Source organism: Manacus candei, unplaced genomic scaffold (genome assembly GCF_025592945.1).
Source record: "Manacus candei isolate 608988 ecotype Guabito, Panama unplaced genomic scaffold, ASM2559294v1 h1tg000072l, whole genome shotgun sequence".
Taxonomy (NCBI): Eukaryota; Metazoa; Chordata; class Aves; order Passeriformes; family Pipridae; genus Manacus; species Manacus candei.
This window is the reverse complement of record NW_026138120.1, coordinates 1,792,760-1,810,473: the sequence shown is the minus strand read 5'-3', so window position 1 is coordinate 1,810,473 and position 17,714 is coordinate 1,792,760. Positions and strand designations below refer to the sequence as shown.

At 37.3% G+C, this 17,714-nt stretch overlaps 1 protein-coding gene across 4 annotated transcripts in view; it reads right to left on the bottom strand.

Annotated features, from left to right (window-relative positions):
- The window catches only part of ZNF385D (zinc finger protein 385D), a 417,123-nt gene that overhangs the window by 157,019 nt on the left and 242,390 nt on the right, over positions 1–17,714 (bottom strand). Inside the window, exon 1 of one of the 4 annotated variants that reach the window (XM_051808384.1) lies at positions 8,852–9,223. The exons of the other annotated variants lie outside the window; for them this stretch is intronic. Coding sequence (XP_051664344.1) covers positions 8,852–8,873 — 22 coding nt within the window. The 5' untranslated portion in view covers positions 8,874–9,223. Of the gene's footprint in view, positions 1–8,851; positions 9,224–17,714 lie in introns of those variants that run through there. 4 annotated transcript variants of the gene reach the window in all.

The following is a 17,714-nucleotide window of genomic DNA, read 5'->3' as shown; positions in this document are numbered from 1 at the left end:
TACTGGAAATGCACAGAAAGCTTATAGAAATCAAATAAACATTGTTAGAAAAAAGACCTGAGGGATATTTTAGAAGTTAGGCTAAGGTGTATTAGGTTAAAGGCTTCTTAATAATTTTTCAATTACAAATGCCTAAGACTGCCTACCTGAGACAGCTCTGTTTTGGTTTTCATCACTACATTGAATCTTTTTGATATATTTAGCTTTTTCTAAAAAAAAAAAAAAATCAGGGCATGGAATAACGAGCAGTAAAAATAGCTTCATGTTCTACATATATGTTTTCTTCCTAAAATCAGTAGAGTTGTCTGGAGCGACATATAGCATCATCATTCATGGTATTCACAATGTTAATTTCAGACTATTTAAGTAATTTTTTTTCCCTGCGTGTTGATGATAGCATGTGATGATAATTCTGCTTCAAGTTAGTCACTATGGCAAAACAGAGCAGTTTTGTTCAGTCACCTTGGGGTGTTTGTGAAGGGTGGTGCTGTCAGTACCATTTTGCTGCAGCACCAGCATTCCACTACACTTCACTTGCTGCCTGCCTGCCTTTCTCTGCCAGCAGAGCTTATATACATTTCATGCACTCTAAGGCTTTCCACAATCAGATTTTGATTGTATCTACATTGCTAGAGAGATTTCCAGTGCTGCTTTTATTTTTTTTAATGTGTTTTCAGCCTTTCAGTGTTTGATTAATTGTATTTGGTAAGTTCATTCATGCGAAGGAGCATATCTGTGTGGGCATATGTGTAGTAATATCCCTCTTTAAGGCCACTGACTCTTTCAACCTTGAAAACCTGCATATTTTGGGAAGGTAACCTATTGCATGTGTTGTTAGAGTGTGTAGAGCTAAATGCTAATATGAAGGATACTCGCCTCATATACATGGATCTGCCATAGGTAGGCATTTATGTAAGGTTTTGTACTTTCTATAGGCATATCCAAAAAGATTCCAGATGTCCACAGGAACCCAAATGGTGGGCTGCTAATTAGCACTGAGTAGGTTTGTCAGCTATACCTACATAAGATGATATCTTTTACATTCTGTAAAATACAGCAAAGGGTTGGGGAAATAATGAAGAAAGAAAGTAAAAGTGAAAACCATTGGGAATTTATAAATGTGACAAAAATTTTTACCTCAACCCAGTTGAAAAGAAAAAGAGTTATTTCAGAACCTTCCTTAATAAAGAAAGAGTGGGGAGGGAAAAATCATACCATATTGACCAATGCAATTTCCAGCTACTCAGGGCTATTAAGATTTAAGTGAACAGAATGTAAATTTGTTACTAGGAGGCTAGTGCAACTGCCCTAGCACTGTATGTGGAGAGGAGGACTAAACAACCAATTTCACAAGGTATACAGACTGCGGTCAGGACTGGCGAGACAAATGTTTGTAAATGACTACATCGTGTCTTGAGTGCTAAAAGTACGTAAGGATACCAGAAACAATACACTGTCTTGGCTTTACAGTACCCATATTCATGTGGCTGTCGTGCCCTCAGTCAGAAGGAGACAAAAAGCGAAAGGATCTAAAGATGCCATTACATATGCATACACTTGTTAGAATTTGTCCTATACAAACACAGGAATTGCAAAGTTAAATAGGAGACTATGTAAAGTTTTACGTAGTTAAAGTGAAAGTTATAGCTTTTTTCTGTACCATCTAAAAGCAGATGAGCCATGAAACTACCACTGTTGAAAAATTTGCTACTCACAGCAGCACAACTTACCAGTAATAAAACAGAGTAACAGTGTGCTTGCTGCATAATACTCACATATCTGGTAAACTGCATGCACCTGTTACATTGCTGGTTTTGACAGGAGGTGAGTGGATCTGCTATCACAGGTAAATACCAGCAAACAAAAACTAATTTGTTAAACATTGCACTATAGAGACAGTGGACCCTCAGGTCACTACTGAAAAATTACTTGGCTTAACAAGAAGAGCACTAATATTCCTGGCAGTGCCAAGACTGGCTTCCCCTCTACCTACTCCTTCCTTTTGTATTCAGAATCACAGATATTGTCAAGCTTCTGCGTTTTTTGACTTGTTTTTTTCACTTTTTTTTCATTTAATATTGATCCCTCCTGCAACGATGGGTAACTGTACTGGGAAACACAGCAATTATCTCCCTCTATCTTCATAACTTACTACATTCCATAATAAACAGAGTAAACAAGGTCAACAAGAACAAAAGAAGGTGAGGAAATTTTCGTGGCTTTCATTTGAATGAATTGTCCATCGGCTTTTTCAATTATAGCATAAAAGTAAATACATACGACAGCCACTATGAAGTAAAAATCAAAGAGTAAATTAAGCCTACTTTTTTTCCCTTGTTCTTAAGAAATCAGTTTTAACATTCAGAGGGGGTTTTCTAACATAAATCCACTTTTTAGTTTCTATCTTGTTTTCTGATGGAGAGAATTGGACAAGAGGCTGCTGGTTTGCATGGTAATAAACAGAATACTTAAACAAGACATAGAATAAAAATTATCAATATGAGCCAAAGCCCTCTCAGATCCTAAGTATATGCTAAAATTTCAAACAGCCATACCCAGAGTTAGCAGATACTCCTGGTCAATCTCATCTTTGTATCTCCTGTAACTGCTTCAGAGATGAAGATACTATACATTACCAAACCCCAGGAGCTTTTCAAGCTTTACTTGAAAAGCAAGTGGTACATTATGGTTTTAAATTTTGATATCTGCAGGGACTATAAAACAGAGTAAATTAGTTGGCTTGGTAATAGAGCCAGAACCTGATCCCATAGTGATGAAAGAATTGCTCATGATTTCCAAACAACTGGTTCAGCCAGCTAGCAGAGCTATCAAAAAGAGAAATAGATTGATTTAATCTCACCTTTTAAAAACAGATGTAACCCTTGCCAAAGCAGAAATGTGTGGGGGAGAGAGGGTTGGAAATAAATAAAAAAGGAGAAAATATTAGGAGAAAGAACAAGTGTTTTTGCTTAAACACTAGATAAGGACTCAAGATGTCTTACCAATTTTTCAAACCTAAAGAAATTTAAATGGATATCATTTTAAACATCAAAAAAGAACAGAACTGTATTATCATAGATGTTAACAAGAGGCAAGGGTGTATAATCATTGAACTTTAACATGAGCCATCCTTATAATTCTAATTTGAAATTATAGTTCCATTTTCTTATTTCATATTTGATTCAGACCCTTGCCAACTACTTTAAGCAGTCATACCATGCTTAAGATTGCAGTAGCTCTTTATTGTGCTTACGCATAAAGAAAAAAATTTATAAGAGGAACATATTCATGAGCATCAAACTGATGAACTGAAAGAAGTGGTCAACAAAATGGGCAAGGAGAACTAAATATATGAGCATGCCAATAATGCAGCTTCATGTATTAGATTTTTCACCCCTAAGTAGATTTCACAAAAATGTGTTGCTAAAATAACTGAGCATACGGGCTGACCTACAGAATGTGGCTTTGCCATATAATGACTTAGGCCTACAATAGAGCATTTTCATCCCCAGCAATTCAATTCAAGTGCAATCTGTGACACTTCAGGCTTTGGTATTTCTAGCCAACCTCTTTAGCTGCATTTTCTCTGAATGTTACCAATCATCTATGCAATTTCAGCTGCAAAACTAATCTTTGCAGTATGTTACATGTAATATTCGCTTCTTAAAAACTGAAGCCCTTATGACCTCTATTGTATTTCAAGAACTTTTCATGATCTAATAGCAAATTGAAATATTTCCTTTTTCCAGTCCAAATATATTTCTTCTTTTTCAAGTACCACCATCTTCTTTAGTGCCATGAAAGGCAAAATCTTTAAAAGGATTCCTGTATCCTGATTAACATTTTTGTAATTGCAAGAATTTATAGAAATGCCATTAGCTTATGAAACAAAATCAAAATAACATGGAAGGATATTTGCACACAGGCATAGAGAGGTAGAAGCCATATGACTTTGTTATATTTCTACAGTCAAAGGTTCTCATTATTTTAAAATATTTTATAAAAATAATTTATATGAGTAGCCTGCTAGAAAAGAAAAATGAAAATGGACAGAAGCATGGCATCACAATGAAAATTTTAAAAACCTGGTTTCTTCTTATATTTAATTTCTTAACAGAAGAAAGATATTTGTTAGGAAGGTATGCAGGATTAGATTCAACAGTCATCCCAGTTAAAATATGTACAGACACAGATTAACGTGAGCACATGAGCGCACACACACTTTCTGTTAAAGGACCTTCAGCTGAAGCAACTGTGATCTAATCTTCTCTAATGAAGCAGGAAGCCATTGATTCTGATTTTGTTTTTGGAGCAATTCTGCCACCCACAAAAAAGGTAACAGTTGGAATGACTTTTTTTGGTCAGTGAAATGGCAAAAGCACCTTTTATTTATGGCAACATACTGGATACATTTAGAGGCATTTTAAATGAAGAGTTTCTGTGACAAACTAAAAGGGTGCCATCTAGCACAGAGTAGTTTCTATAAGTTTAAACAGGTTTGGGGGGTTTTTAGCTGTTATTATGTATACATGCATTAATGATTATTCAGTGCTTCAAGATATGAACTTCACTGCCCTGGAGGCTGTAATGTTCCAAATATAAACATCAGACTCCTGCAATTTTCAAGATCCTATACATTGGCTTGCTCAGCTAAATTCTTCTGTCACACACAGCATCCATTATATATTAACTACATTTCTTATTGCAGAAGGCTGGTGATAAAACATAGTAATCCAGTATCTGTGCTTTTCAAAACATTTTAAAAGCACAGCCTTATCAACACCGATTCATCCTGCCTTAAATGAAGACAAACAAAAATGGTACTAAAGGCCTCCGCAGTGTCTAACCTAGAAGGAAATACAACCTTCTAAAAACAAACCAGTAACAACTAAATATTTTCATTGAAACAAAACCCCCCCCTGTTTCAGCAGTTGATTGGTTGGTTTGTATAGTGTGTGTTTTCTTTAAAGATGTGGTGAGATTTGGGGCGTGGGGGGTATTTTTTATTCCATGACTCATCCAACATGAATCTCTTCTACAAGAAAGTGTTCCAGAAATAAAAAGTCATATTCAGAATAGTAGCATGTATGCAGATGAATTACTACACTCTACAATATTGACTGAAAAAAACCCATTGAAAATGAAAACAGCCACCACACAAACAGAAATGTGATGGCATTTTCAGGCAAAACTTGTTTGTTTGTTCCCCTTAATGTTATGTTTTACCCCATGGTATATTAATTTCCATCCCAATATATTAATTTCCTGTATAATGTGAACAGAAAAACTTAGAAGTTGCTTAAAACAGTATTGTTTTCAGAGGAGGCTAGGGGAAGACAAAAAAAAAAAGAAAAAAGGCAAAGTACAAGGTTTTCCTTTTTTCCCCTTCCTTTCCTTCATAAATTTTAACTTTAGTTCTTTTTTGGGTTGTGCTTCTTCAGCAAGGGGCGAAGTATGGGGGCGTGTGGGGCAGTGATTTTTGAGTGGTGGGGGTGGAGGATTCTCTTTGCTCTCAATTCCAGTCAGTGTTTACCGAGCCCGCAGGACCCATGCTCACCATCCCGTAACTGCAATATCACTGCAGTGTTTCCTCCAGTTCGACAACTGTGATGTACAGTGCATGATACACACAAAAGCTCTCCTCCTGCCCCTTGTGAAGAGCACTTTCCATCTGACCTGAACAGTGGTCACCCAGCCCGAGGGGCGGCCTCAGGGGCCACTGCGCTGACGGGATAAGCCGGCACTGCCAGGCCAAGGAAGGCGCAGTCACGGCAAGGTGGCCGAGTCAAGGCAACAGTGGCCAGTGCAACCTTTTAAGCCAGAGATGCAGCATGCAGCACCTCATTAGCCACAGAAGAGCCCTCACACTGAGCAGAACTAGGGAGGTTTGTTGCACCCTTTATTGACATGCAACATTGGCGCTGTGGCACTGACAGCCACCCACCATTTCTCCTCTCGGAACTGCTGAGAATGGTCACAGCTGACTTCTATCCTATGCTAAATTGTTAACTTGGTGATAAATACAGATGAAAGTTGCTTTGGGGTAGGTATGTATGTCCTTAAGTACAAAACATCTCCCTATGATAACACTTAACAGGAATCTATTATTTTCATTGGCTTTTGGCTTACTCTATAAACATACTACATCATTTTTTAGGATTTTTATTACTATTATTATTACAATTCTGTATTTCTATTCAACTTAAAATGATGAATGCAAAATCAATACAATAAGTAACAAATGTATCCACAGTGACCAAACAATAAACTAAAAAGCACAGCATGGTGAGTGAAAATTAGCAGTTCTTGAAACAACTCCATTAAAATTCTGTTGCAATGTAAGAGAAAGGCTCATGCAATTACAAGGGTTACAACAGGTTTAACTATTTGAAGGCTTAACTGAAATAGTAAAATATACATAGTAGAATGTAATAGAAAGGTAGAATATCTCCTCAGAGGCTCAGTCTTTCAAGAGAGAGAGAAACATGATGACCAGTTCCTGAATTTACCAACTTTTCTCTCTGATGGTTAAGAAACTCACTTCACCCATTAACAATTGCTCTATAAGAAGGATACTTTCAGATGGTTAGGTCCTACTTTCCACAGTAATTATTTTCAGCATTTATTCAACCTTAATGCTGTACACACGCATTTCCACTGTGCCACCTTACATCAGCAGCAATTAGACAACAAGGCCCAGGAAAGCAAGCAAAGTGCATACAAATATACAGAAATATTTTCTTTTTTTTTCCCTTCCTATACGTATGTGGCCCAACAGTAGCATGCATAGATAAAAAAAAAATACCCCACAGAATTCTTTATTAATATGAAAAGGAAAATATTTTTTTTTTCCCCTCAGAAAAAAAAAAATCCATTATTGTCTACGTGATGACTGTAGCAATTTGAAGTCAAAATAGGTGTGCGATGTACGCAGTGAAGCTTTCATCTGGCTCTGTGCAATTCTGCTTTGTGCATAAAAGGGGCAGGTGAGATTACAGATGTTCTGGCTTCTCACAGACAGAGCAAGAAAATACACAGAATAACCACAGGTAAACATTATCCCCCATTAGCTTACCCTTTTTTATGAAAAAAAACCAGAAATAAGAACATTCATTTAAAACATAATATTACAGGAAACTTCAGACTGAACACGGCAGACGAAGAACCTGCCTAGTACAAACTTTCAGGTCTGCTCTCAGAAGTGAAATTTCCTGCAAAGCAGAAAGCACAATCAGGTTTGTTCCATTTAAAAACTTGTGTTGCACCAGAAAACAAACAAGCATGTGAAACAGTGAATTCTTTTTCAAAGTAACACTAGAATAAGTTTGATCACCGTTACATGTTTCTGAAAATTATAGACAGGAAAAAAAGATAAAATTAAGTACAATGCAACTAACATACACCTTATATTCTAACTGTATAACTTCAGGAAACTATCCTAGTCACACAGGCAAAACTGATTGTTAAAAAGAAAAAAATAAATGAAAAACCATCATCTTACCCTTGCAATGCTGTTAAAGGTAGAAAAACAACCCGAAAGAAAGGAACAGCAAATTAACCTAACTGATACTTTTAATGGTGAAGAGACTTAAACTAAATAACTCAAATCTAAAACCCTAATGCTTGTCCTTTCTCAGTCTCTGGAAAATGTAGTAAAGCTAAAACATTGTAAATTTATCTTTGAAATGGACACTGAACAGTTCTGACAACTCAGCCAATTCTTTTTAATTTTTTTTAGGACAGTTTACATCAAAATCAATCTGCTTTCATAACTGATATGTTTCACTGCTAAAGACAAATCACCCCCCCCAATATATTTAATTTTATGAAAATAGGAAAATAATGCTAAGCATGGCAAAAAACACAGCACTTTTGTGACAGGGCTGAGAATGTTACAAAAGTTCTTCTCTTAAAGCTTGAAGTGAACTCCTGATTCAATATTTAATGAAACTGAGAAAGCTGCTGAATGTCCCAGAAATTCTACAACTCCCTGCTCTGTGTTCATCCTAAGTATTATGCAGCTATAAATTAACACTGAGGTTAGATGAAATTTCAAGCAGTTAAGAATAGCATTTATCCCATCACATCACCAAATTCTCTATTTTATTTTTTATGCTCTTTTACAGCACTAACTTGCAGCATTATATTGCAATCATACATCCCAGCCCAGTACTGCAGCACTACATTGCTTAGACATAGCTCTACGCTCCAGCATGTTTTTAGGGTATGCAGCCAGCTCAGCTGTAAGCATAAGGAAGATTTTCATCAAGCAACAAAACTCTGCACAGATATTTAACACGTCCAAGACCCCTAAAGGCTTAAAATTATATGTATTTTGTGGCATGCTCCGAGCCAACACCACACCGGTGATCTGCACGGTGCAGACTACTCAGCAATTGCACCGCTGCAAATAAAATATTGTTTCACCTTTGTACCTTTAAATTCTTCAAACTAAAAGCTGAATGAAATACTGAGGTTCACTGTGCCTCCCCAGCACAGACAGTGCAGTAGCAGCTCGTCCATTACATTAAGTTTGTCTAAAACTTCCCATGTCTCATAGGCATTTCTCATCCTCTCTTGGCAGATGAAACAAAAGTTCATTTAAAACAAACCTAGGATGAGTTCATCTTATCTAGCTTGTTTTTCAAACCGCTAAAACTACGCAGTAGCCCACTCAAACAGAAAATTTCCCAGACAATGGAATCCTTTCAAACTGCACAGCCGACAGGATTCCCCAGTTGTCAGTTTTAGGTGCGTGCCAGCACGAAATGTTCTTGAATCCGAAATCTGTAATAATCACTCCTATTGATAATGTGAGCAGAAGCAGAATTACATCACGGTTAACACTTACCAAAATACATTATGTTTCTCATTAATCATGCAGTCAGGATCCCACCGCTGTGTATTCAGCATTAGCTCCTGCACAGGGCTGACATGTAAAACAGAGCTTTTTCATCCTACATTATGTGGAAATTTCCCAGCACGAGAAGCGTGAGAGAGCAGTGTGCCGCCTCAGGATGAGCTCTTTGCAGGCAGTCTTATCCCTGATACAATCCCTGTCTGATTTAGCGTTTACTCCGGCTGCATGCTGCACTGCCCATTCTTACTGTAATCTGACTCCTCCTTCTGATGTCCTTGCTGTGCCTGTGACATCAGGACTAAGAGTACTACAAACAGATCTTTTCTTTAACAGGCTCGCAACGATGTGGTCTAATATGCTGGTTAACCTAACTCCGGTTTGGACAAAAAAAAAAACCCCTTCTAAAATTGTACTTTTTTTTTTTTTTTTTTTGGCAGTAAATGCGTGTAGTGACATAACGTGCTCAATTACATAATAGAGGGGAAAGACAAAGCGTATATTGTGAGCGTACTTTTCTTTGAAGGGCAGGCTCCAGGAGAAGCCCTGAGTGCCCTGATACCCCAACTTCAATAGAAGATAATGATGCTTGACACTTTGCAAGATCAGGTCCCCCCAAGCCTTTTTTTTTTTTTTAAATCAATAGTTCCATTACAATAAAAAATTTCAATCTGAATGTTGAAGAAAGCTCAATCTCTCTCTATTTTTAAAAAGCAACTAACAAATAGGTAGTTCATTTTCAATATAGCTTAACTGATTTTTTAAACTACAATATCTTCACATGAATAAAAAGTGTGAGGACAGGAGACATACAACAATGATGATTTGTAATGGAGTTTACAACCTTTCACCCTTCAGGTCCCTGGTTGCTTTCTGGCCCAGGTTGATAAGTCGTTAGCAGCTGGTAGCTATTTTATTGTTCTGTGGTAAATGGAGTGGTTCTAAGTTTGTTGTAAATAGGGCCCCACACAGTCCCTGCTGCTATATGAACTAGTAGCAGCTTCAGAAGAAGAAAGACCAAAGAAATACTGAAATACTCTCCACCATATACCTATAGTGCCTCGGGATGGATCTGACACACACCGGTGTGGCAGTGTGGTGAAGGCAATGTGGTCTGTATTTAGGCACATATGTCTCTTCTACAAATCGATAGAGGACATTGGTTTCCTGCTGTCAGTCTGGCGTGTATCACTGATAATACACTTACACTAAATAAAGGTAAAAAATAATGGACAGTATGCCGAAGCGTTTATTTCATTATAATAGGATCTAATGGGATGAATGCTTTAATTCTACAGGAAAGAGGATGACAGGTATAATTCATTTAAAGCTCCACTTCTTATTTGTAAAACCACCACACAATAACTACCATTTCATGAGGTCCAATCACTTCGGGCAAAATTATCGCACCAGCACAGCAGCCAAGGAATGCTCCAATTGCGGCGGCAGAGTTCAGAGCCCTGGTGTACACTGCCGCTATGCATCTCTCAGCAAGAGCCCTCCGCAGCATTGCTCTCACGAGGTTTCATGCTACCTGTATGAATGTTACAGAGATTAAACACTGCTGGGGAGAACTGGGGCACGAATTTCAGTCCTGTCCCTTGCTGGCAGTCCCACAGCTATCCACTTCTGATACCTAGCCTTTCTCAGTGCCTGTTCTTATTCCAGCTTCCCCTGGGAAGAGGCAAGCCTGAAATGAGAGATACATGGTACACTGATAAACTCCAAAATAAGCTTTGCTTCACAACTAAAAAGCACACAGTTAAGGAGTGCACTTTGAGGCCACAGTACATGAGGGAGGAAGATCAAGACTTTTCGCACAGTTCAAACTGATCGAGAGCAACATAAGTTGAGCAAATCCTAAATCAAAAACAGAAAAACGAAGCTATCTAGAAATCATGGCCTGTATTTTAACTAGAAGGTGCAGAAAGCAAGTAACAGAGGGTATTCACAGTACATTTCTTTCCTTTATTTCATCATTACAATGCTCGTTCTCTTCTATCATACAGGGAAGGACACCTCGCTATAGGGGAAAATACCATCTTCAAAGACTGGTTTAAAATATCTCAGCTGAGCCACTCTAATGTTCTCTGAGCAGTAGATATAAGCTACTATTAGGAGCCTTCTGCAGCACAACCATTCCCTCCTCTCCCTTCACTGAGGGTAAAAGCTCAGAGAATCAATTCACTGTGAAATCCTTCAGCTCCTTTTCCAGCTCTGAAGTGCTTTTGCAGAGGCACTGCGTGACGTCCTTTAAGACAGTCTGCACCCAGGCAGAGCATTTGCCTGTTAAACTGCATTTACCTTATCACAGAAAAAAAGCTCGGGGTCATTCTGCCAGGAGTCAAACCCTGTGAGATGCAGGCTAACTCTAGTCTTGGTGCTTCAACAAGCTGATTTGTGCCATCAGCTGGTCATCTGAGAATGCTCATGTCTGTGTAGGTGTACTATTAATGGTCGGGCAACAACCATGATGCCTTTAAACACATCTTCTTGAAATGGCTGTTGTGTTACAATAGCTGCACCAATTCAGATGGCAGGTCAGATCTTCAGGAAATATGAACAACAAAGTGCCACGTAGATTGACATGTTCTCCACTATTTGGTTCTGAATGTTGCCTCCAATTTTGCTTTGCCCTATAGGATGCAAAACAAGTAGGATCACCTTCCACCTTAATGCACCTTATTTGTGTTCTGACAGTAAGTATACAATTAAAGTAACCAAAGCAATTAAAACAAGAACTTTAATTTCTTTGCATTTCAACTACAGAAATGCAAAGTAGGAGAGAAAAATCACTGGTGGCCTCTCCTGGAAAGCTTTCACAGCCCAAATTCACATAGTGCATGACAAACTCTGCTTTCATTTACACATTCAACATTAATAAGCTGTAAAAAGAAATAGAGTTTCAAGCAAGGAACAAAGAATAAATTTTATTCCCTGAGTGGGATATTGTCACTGTCAGTGAAAGCAAGGTTTAGTTTAGTAATTGCAATCCCAAATGGCTGGTGTTTTAATGCAAGCATTGAGGATTCTGTGGAAGACAGCTGTAGGGAAGCACAGTCAGGAGCAGCAAACACTTATGGGTGTCTGGAGATTTGAGTAGACCCAGCCTGGGCATGCAGAAGCATGCAGAATGAATGAGCAAATTAGTCCATGATGTCAGCCCATGGTGCAAACTCCCAACCATCAACAAGCCGACACAGGCTAACCAGCATTTAACTTTGCTACAGATGCAGGTTAACTGCAAAATTATCATATTTTCATGCATGGTTCACTTATAAAAGCAAATCTCCCAAATCCTTGTTATTCAGCAATCGCATAAACATAGCAAGAAAAAAAATTACCTATTCCTAAACCAGCTACCCCTCACCCTTATTCTTAAAAATACAAGCAACTTCTACTCCCTGAAATCCTCTTTTCCAACATAATAGCATCTCCACCTTGAGTTCTTCTGCCCTTCCTTACCTTGGTAAAGGCTTTGCCACAAAGGGTAGATTTTCAAAACGCAGAACACCCCACAAGATGTTACCTCCTTGGAATAAACAAAAAGCAGATAGTACACATAACCTGGAAGTACAGCACATACCTTATGTTTCTCCAGAGCTGGGAAAGCTACAGGTTACTCCTCACGCCTGACTTGATCTAGAGCCAGAGGGGCACTTCATGAACTAGCTCCACTAATTTGTGCTTTCTACTGATTTTTACCTATCCACTGATTTACACAATGCCGCCATAGTAAGTATCAAGGCCACTCACAGGCATGTCTTTTGCAGAGACCAATTAATATTTAATATTAATGCACCCAGTTAATTCCCTAGGATTCCTGGAAATCTCTCTTCCAGTCTTGAACTCTCCCAGGAGGCAACTAATATTAGATTTATACTCAGACTCTTACCAATTACCTTTGATGAATTTCAATAAGTGAGGCTGACCACAAACCTTTCCTTGCAAGTGCAGAAGCACATCGAGGAACTCTTTGTTGGCAAAAGTGTAACAGTAGGCAACAAAATACACTTGTGACACAACATTTTAAATCTATACATCATGTGTAGTAAGTTAAAAAATCTCATACCTTTGAGAGGTTTCCAGATTTTCCTAAAATAAATTTTGTCTATTGTACAGACACAACTATTAAGAACAAAAATTTATTGTAGAAACATTAGTTTCTGAAAATAAAATGGGAGAAAAAATCCAAATCACACCAGACCTACTAGTCAACCAAATGCATCCCAAAACTAAAGGATTCTTAAAGGTAAAATGGGACTAGAACTTCCACATAATTTGGAAACTTATGTGTCGAAATTTCATTCCTATTAGTACTACGGTTACCACAGTGCAGAAAGAAAGAACAGCAAACAAGCCACAGTATTTTAAGTCTCCAAAAGTAATTGAAAGTGTTTCCAAGTGCACATATTTTTGTGCCTCAAATAAAATATATTAAGTACATCAGCTAGAATTTTGGTTTGTTTTTATTTTGAAGCCATCTGGAGTAATTTAAGACATACTACACAATAATGCAGATTTGGTGATTCATTACTAATCTCCTGAGGTTATCCTAAAGGATAGAAAGGGAAGAAGCAAGTTACATTTGTATATTTTAAACAGCCACAGTGGTTCATCTTTGGTTTTACACATTCTCCACTGGCAAAAACTACGAAATGTGTTTTTTACCCTTGACTCAGAAGTGTCAGTTCTGGAAATGTGCAATATTTGTCACTATGAATACCATTTAACTGCAGCAGTACCCGAAGGAACTCTGTACAACCACACGTGAATACAACTGGAGGAACTTAATTAATCTTCCTGTCACTTCCATGATGCTTTTCATTAGTTTAGCTGCTATCTGATCAACTGCTCCATTCTCTATTGGAAATGGCTAACCAGAACCTCCTATAAAAGCGTTTTCAAGAGGTAAACAGACTCACTTTTGATCCTGAGAGCCTTTACAAATCTTTACCATGCAGACTTTATCAGTTCAAAAAGAGCACTTACAGCACTGTTCTTTTTAAGCAACTGGGAATTTCTACATAGCTTAAGTAATATAAATAATACAATAAGCATTTTTCTAAGCTTGCAGCTAGTACTTCTGGTATTTTGTATTTTGAACACAGACAACATGTGGCAATTGAAAGGTCATATTTTTCTGAATTTCCTTCGCATAGATATGGATAGTTACTAAACAAACAAACAGAATGTTGCCAGCATAAAGCCAAACCCGTATTTTAGGTAATATTGCTGCTAATTGTTTACTAAATGCCCATTCCCGTCATCCTTTGCTCCTAAGCATGGGACAAGATTTAAGGTAATGAATATGAATAAATATGCAACTGGTACAGAAGCTTCTTTGACTATGTATATTGATAATAATTTTAAAGAGAAGTATGGTTTAAAAGCAAATAACAAGACTGGGAAGCTTGTCTAAGTCCATGTCAAATATGTTTTCAAACACACACACACACACACACACACAGAATCTCTTTTTTTCGGTCAAAGAATGAAAACTGGAACCGATGGTAACAGCAGGTTCAGCATGAATAGTCCTTCCTTTCTCTCTCTTTCTTTTGTAATTTTATTTCTGTACTGTTTTCAGTACAATTTATCTAATGTGTCAGTTTAGAGCATATCACATGTAGACAATCCAGCACTACCTTCTGTGAGGTGAATGAACCAGTGCCTCACATTTTTTGTTCGTCTTTCTGACACTCTCTACAATTTTGCAACATACCCTCTAAGATTTATCACCAAATCCAGGCATTGTATTCTCACAATTTATAAAGTTATAAATTTAAATTTATAAATCCAGATGTTGTACTGAAAAATTTTGTACAGATTTCACACTCAGGATTCTTTTATTTTTGCACTCTGATTTACAGGATGCATCGGTTCACTTATGAATGGCTGCATTTTGCATTTCTGATTGTACCATTAAATGGCCAAAACTATACACTTCTATTATTTCTATAATCATTTTTATCAGTCAAATGATAAGTAACAAAACCAGATATTTTACAGTAAAATCATCTATTTATACTGTCTGTTTTAACTGTTTGATTAAAATAAAATAACTACAATTTATTGCATTATTAATTAGAGACCATTTTGTTTGAAATGATAAAGCAATTATTGCATAGGTATCTGTTATGCTTTAGAGTGGGAGTGTTTGGTTGGCTTTTGGTTTTTTGGCTTTTTTGGAGGGAAGAGGGCTGGGTTTGTGGGTCTTTTTCTGTTGTTTGGTTGGTTGTGAGTTGTGGGGGTATTTTTTACCTTCCACAAGTAGCATCAATGAGGTAGAGATTTCCTCAACAAATCATTTAGGACTCCTGTGCAAAAGTTATGCAGAATTATTGGTTTTAAATAGTCTTTAGTCCAAGAAATTGTTGCTTTACATCTTCCTTCCTTTCTTCCAGGCCTTTTGGAAAGTGTTTCAGCACACTCATAACATGGAGAATGCATCAAGCATTTTTCAAAATAGAGAATAAAAAAAATTTTTATCACTTATGGTGCTTTCAAATCTCTCGTAACAATCTTACTATCTCCATCTAGTGGTTTATATGATTAGGACTTTTGCTATTAATGCATTAAAAGCTTTTTATTGTCCTTTGCCTTACCAATCACAGATTTTTCATTTTCTGTTTCTGTCTTTCACTATAAATTTTCCACACTTCTTACTTCAATTTTATACTAATTAGTATCTGTTTCCTCTTTTACAATTTTCTTCCAATTTTTAATTTCTAGTTGCTGTCCTAATTTTGTGGGTGAGCCAGTAAAGACTTCCAGCTAAAGTTTGCCATTTTCTAAACATGAAATTATTTTTTTTACTCATCTGGTGACCTGTAGTTAAAGAAGTATCAATTTTCCTCCCAAGCCTTTCTAGCTCTTTTCTTCCCAAACAGTTCTGCTTCTAATTTTCCTTTAAAAAATAAAACATTTTGAAAAACAAAATATGTAGCTTTTATTTGTATTCTGTTTGCTCCTAGAGAATACAAAAAAAATCTATTTCCACATCCCTAAAGCACCTAAATGGAAAAATTTCAAGACACAAGCATGAAACAACATTCCTTCATTTTCTTGATACTGTACAAAGCTGTTCAAAAAAGAAAAGAAAAAAAATTAGCAATGCAGTATGATTTTATGTTTCCCAGTGAGCCATGTTTTAAATACATAACTGCAAGAGAAAAATGCCAGCACATGAAGTCTCAATGTGAATGAGTGTAAGCAGTTTGTTTTTTATACCAGACCAATCAATGGGAGCGAGGTTGGATCATAGACCTACAGCCCGGAATGCACATAAACACTGCCAGCTGCACAGGACTACAACTTCTCTCCTGCTTTGCAGAGCTGAGATACTTTGCAGCAGGACCCAAAGGGATTGTGAGGTTCCAGCACCACATTTGGAACTAAGAATGGGAAGAAGTTTAAAGTATATCCAGCTTTAACTACCTAAAAAGACAGCACCTCAACTAAAGTAGCCAGTGCTAAAGGTGCCTCCTGGGGCAACTCATCCCACAGTAAATTGTAATCTGAGTGGAAGAACATAGGTCCCCCTCTGCCAATACTTCTCTCATTCTGCTGACTCGCAGAAGGGTATCAACATTTATCTTAGGTTAGATGAAAAACTTTTAGTCTGTTACAGTTCAGCAGGAGAAATTGCATCTCAAATGGCTATAAAACAGTTAATCTCATAGAAAACACAATTTATGTGTTTGAATTCCTCTTTCAAATCCAAGGAAAAGTTATTTTGGTCAAAACTACCAAGGAAACATTAGTCAAAGGTGAGTAAGCTGCAATCTCTCAGAAACTGCCATGAAAAAAGGGAAGGAGACAAAATAGCCGCAGACAAGGCACTACTTTGAGGGCATAAAAGGATACAAGTTACAGCAGTTTTCAACATTTTATGAGATTGTTTTAAAGAATTTAGATTGGTTTTATTCACACTAGCATTGTATTTGATTGCCCTGACCATGTGCAAACATTTTGCAATTCCACACATGCAAGTTTCACCACAGAGTGTAAGAAACAAATTGTCATGAAGTGAAAATATCAGCAACATCTCACTGTAGGTAGGATGTGACTCGGAGATTGACACTTAAGTTTTTATGTGTCTATTTGGGTGCCTACCTGTGATCTGGATGTCTAATTTCCCAACACAGTCAAAGATCAAATTGATGTAGTCAACAAAGCTAGAAGAGTTATTTATTACATCTAGCAGTAGACTCCAACTTTGGTTGGCCAAGTAGCTCTCTAAGCTCCATTAACCATATTGACTAGAATTTCACCAACCAAAAGCTTAGACACTTAATTCACTCGTAGATACCTGTACGCACACACACACACACACACACACGTGTGTACACATACATACTCCGAAAATTGCAAGCTGAATCCCAGCCAAGGCTTCCAAATCTCATAAAAGATCTGGGACCCCTAAAGATCTCTCATAGCCATTGAAATTCAGCTCCATCTGGGATCATCACAGCAACTATCAACTGTGCTCAGCAACACTAAGTAGCACTTTAGAACAGAACATGAGAAACACCTGCAAGTGAAAATAGCATTAAATTTATACAAGAAGAATTGAATTTTCTCCAAAGGCATTAACTATAAATTAGCTTTCTCACTGTTTGGGGAAATTTTCTGGGCTCTTAAATGACCCCACAGTGCCTCAACATTTCACTCTATGAAAAAAATCAAAGATCAAAAACCTCTGTCTCAAAAATAATAGACATAGAGGAAAGCACCACTCTTGAATTACCAAGCTGGCATCCTACAAAAACCATGGTCTACTAAAATCCCTGTAGATTAATTTATGCCATTCATACCTACCTTTAAGAAAAAAAATGGGAGCATGCCACAAAGT